Here is a 3,582-nt window from a genome sequence, read left to right on the forward strand (position 1 = left end):
TTGGATTGGCCCGGTTGTCCGGTTAAATGTGACTTAAATTTAAATAGGAGTTAAATGAAAGTTTATAGATATTATATATTATTCTATATTTATTATTATTTAACGAAAGAATAAAAAATAAATTATTATTTAATTGAATAATTTGACTTAATGAAAATTATCTAAAATTAACCAATTTAATTAAATTATTAGACGTAATTGCCCGGAACTAAAAAGCCAATTACTTGTCCAACAATCTCTTCTACAAATTTCGTTTTCCCACTTCCTTTAATTATTAATTATAATTATTCCAATTTCGAACGGTTTTCAAACACGTTTAAAATCACTGCGGACGATCTTACCAAAATCAGCAGCGTTGTGGCGCACAGCCCTGCGTGCTGCTCGTTAATGTTCTTAATCAGCTTCATTTCTGCAGCAGACGCCTTCATCATCTGTGGAAGAACAGAGTTCTTTTCTGCTTGAATTTAGATTTTGAATTCAATGGCTGCTTCTAACACATCATATTTACAATCACAATACTGTAAATTAAAACCCAAAAACAGTAATCCAATAACTAGAATCTCTGTGTTCTTGTTTGTGTTCTTCTCCGGCCTCGCCCCTGTTTCCAGATCAATCACTCTCTGTTCTTTATATCAAACCTTCCTTCTCAAACTCAGTTCCCACTGTTACAGATTCAATGAAAATATAACATCAAACCACAGCCATTTAGTTATTGTTCTAATCTAAATCAAAGAGTTTCAAAGCGTTTCAAAGGGTTGAATGATTCTTACGTTTTGAAGATTTCGAAACCAGAACAACTTTCAAAGTTGTGTTGTTGGGAGGAAGCTGCAATCGAAGAGGATAAAGCTTCCCATTCAGTGGACTACGAGTACAAACAATTACGTCTTCAATTCCAGTCACTTCCTCCAATTTACGGCTCAATTCCTCCACTCCTTTTCCATTGAAATTCAAAGAATGCCTCTCTGAATCTTCATCCTCTCCCTCATCATCAGCAATCTGGTAAAATATCCTCCTCCCTTCCGATTTAGGTGGTGAGTTCAACGCTCCAGAGTTCTTCGACTGAAAAATTTGGGGGAAAATTGGAATTAGTGTTAATCGAAATAAATTAGGGGGGAATAGATTAGTAAAATACCTCAGATCTTGAAGGATTTGCAGATTCAAATGAAACCGAAGATGATGTTGAACTCAATTCAAGAGAAGAATCCGGGTCGGGTTCGGGTTCGGGATGAGCTAGGGTTTTGTGAACAGAAGATTGAATCTCGATTTCGACAACATCAACATCCCATAGAATCCACTCCTGAGTAGCGGTACGATGCGGAACATCGTGAGTGACGGAGTTCCGCCACGGCGGAACACCGCCGTTGCCTCTCAAGAAATTACCGTACCGCGTTTTAAGTTTCACAAGCGAGCGTTCCTTGATCGGCTCCCACTCAAGCGAGGAGTTCAACCGCTCCGGACGAGTCTGAAGAACCTTCAAGCCGGTCATTCCGAGCAAGAACGGCTGATTCGAGGCCATCAAGTACTTGCCGTAGCAGCTCTTGAGGCGGATTATAGAATCGGAGTACTTAACAAACTCAACACTCCATCTCGCATTCTCCGACGATCCGTTCCGACTCTGAGTAACAGACTCCTCGTCCTCGTCGGCGAACAAATACTTCTTGTTATGGCTCCGGAGGCGGACGACCTTGGCGTTGCGGAAGAAATCCATGTTGGAGTTGAACTCAGTGGAGGAGATGCGATTCTGTAGAAGAATTTGAAACTGTGAGGTTTGATAAGAAATATTCTAAGACGGATTCACGATTTTATGGGTCTGAAAAAGCAACAATGGCGTTTTTTGCTTTACGGTGGAAGGAAGCTGAAGAAGATTCCCTTTGTGTGGGTTGGAACGAGTGTGGAAACAGCGGAGATATCATTCGACTATCTGACGTATGTTTTTATATATATATATGAATGAAAATATACTTTATTTATTTATTATTTTATTGATCAACTCAACTCATTTGAAAATAGAGTTACAATCTAACCAGTGTCATATTTTAATAATGAAAAAAAAAGAACCTAATTTTAAGTCGGGTTTTGTTAGATTATGAACTCTGGGTATTAGCAGAGATGTTTAGCCCATAAAGGCACGCCTCAAATAGGAAAGAAATTTCTCTCGTAAAGAAGAGGGAGTGAAAAATATATATTTTTTTTATTAGATAAATGAGGATGGGATAGGATTTAATTTTTAATATAAATATATTTTCAATATATAACAAATTTATTTTTATATAAGAAAATAAGTAGATTTTTTAATTATTAAAGGTTAGGTCATAATATTAAAATTTAATTTTTAAAAAATTTTATTGGTAAAACATTTTTTATATATATTAATTTATTAGAAATTTTTTTAACCATTTTTAATAAAAAATTATACGGATAAATGGGAATTTTAAAATATTATTTATTTTAAAAAAAATTATTTTCACAAAAAAAAAAAAAAAAGAGAAGGTAAAAATAGGAATAAAATAGGTGAAAGACTTCTCCCATAAGACATCTCCTTGGATATGGTTTGAAAATGTTTTTAGAAGAGCATTAAATGGTATTTTCTTTTTTCATTTTCAAAGACAATTATTTTTTGTTTTTATTATATTTGTTGACGTGGAAATAAATTTGAATTTAGATTTCCGAGGTGTAAAATTGTCAACATATCCAGCTGGCTCCGTCAAACACAAGGACCTAGTTTTTGTTACATGTCACTCTCAAATATCAATTATTTATTTATTTATTTATTTATCTAACACATTCCTTAAGATAATAGAAGACTTACCTCGGCCACGTCAGCCAACGCCGTCCCGGGCTCCAAATTCACGGCCTCAATGTCCCACAAAATCCACTTTCCGGTGGTGGAGCTGTGCGGCTCATCGTGAGTCACCGAGTTTCTCCACGGCAGCGTTCCTCCATTGGCCCGCAAAAACGTCCCACACCAACTCCGCAGCTTCACCTGGAACCCTTCCCGCACCGGCTCCCACTGCACCATCCAGTCCGAGGATTTATCCGGCGGATCCTGGATTGCCCTGTTCCCGGTCATCCCCAGTAGGAATGGTAGGTCCGACGCGCTCAGGTAGCGCCCGTGGCAGTTTCTCAAGCGGATGGCTTTAGGATTCTGCTCCACTGGCTCGACCACCCATATGGTTTTACGGGATGCACGGGTGCGGCTCTGGCGGATGGTTTGTTTGTCGTCGTCGGAAGCTAGGTACTTGTCGTTGTGGGCTCGGAGTTTGATGGCCTTGGTTTTGCTGAAGAGCTCCATGGTGTACAACAATGGATTCTAAAAACGTTCGCTGAAACCACCACACCTAAATGATTTATAGCGTCACAATTAATTTGATTCCTACGAGGAAGATTCGTGGGAAGAACCAATTGGAGACTTTTTATTTTATTTTATTTTATTTTATTTGGTTTGGTTGACTGACATAATTGGCGAAACTTCTTGGCTGTTCTCCCCGGTTGATTGCGTCTATGAAAGAATAAGGCAAAATTTCCATTTTTAACATGAATAAGAAACGTGTATCCATTATTTATAAGAAACTTAATTTTTCA

The 3,582-nt window shown here is 37.7% G+C and overlaps 1 protein-coding gene across 1 annotated transcript; it reads right to left on the reverse strand.

Annotated features, from left to right (window-relative positions):
• Positions 1-202: 202 nt before the first annotated feature.
• On the reverse strand, positions 203-3,317 carry LOC111454304. The gene is made up of 4 exons (XM_023095739.1): positions 2,810-3,317; positions 1,133-1,741; positions 771-1,059; positions 203-662 (listed from the first exon to the last, which is right to left on the reverse strand). Exons 1-4 carry the CDS (start codon positions 3,290-3,292, stop codon positions 628-630), a joined length of 1,416 nt encoding a protein of 471 aa, XP_022951507.1. The 5' UTR covers positions 3,293-3,317; the 3' UTR covers positions 203-627.
• Between the last annotated feature and the right edge of the window lie 265 nt (positions 3,318-3,582).

This window comes from Cucurbita moschata, unplaced genomic scaffold (genome assembly GCF_002738365.1).
Source record: "Cucurbita moschata cultivar Rifu unplaced genomic scaffold, Cmos_1.0 Cmo_Scf00016, whole genome shotgun sequence".
Taxonomy (NCBI): Eukaryota; Viridiplantae; Streptophyta; class Magnoliopsida; order Cucurbitales; family Cucurbitaceae; genus Cucurbita; species Cucurbita moschata.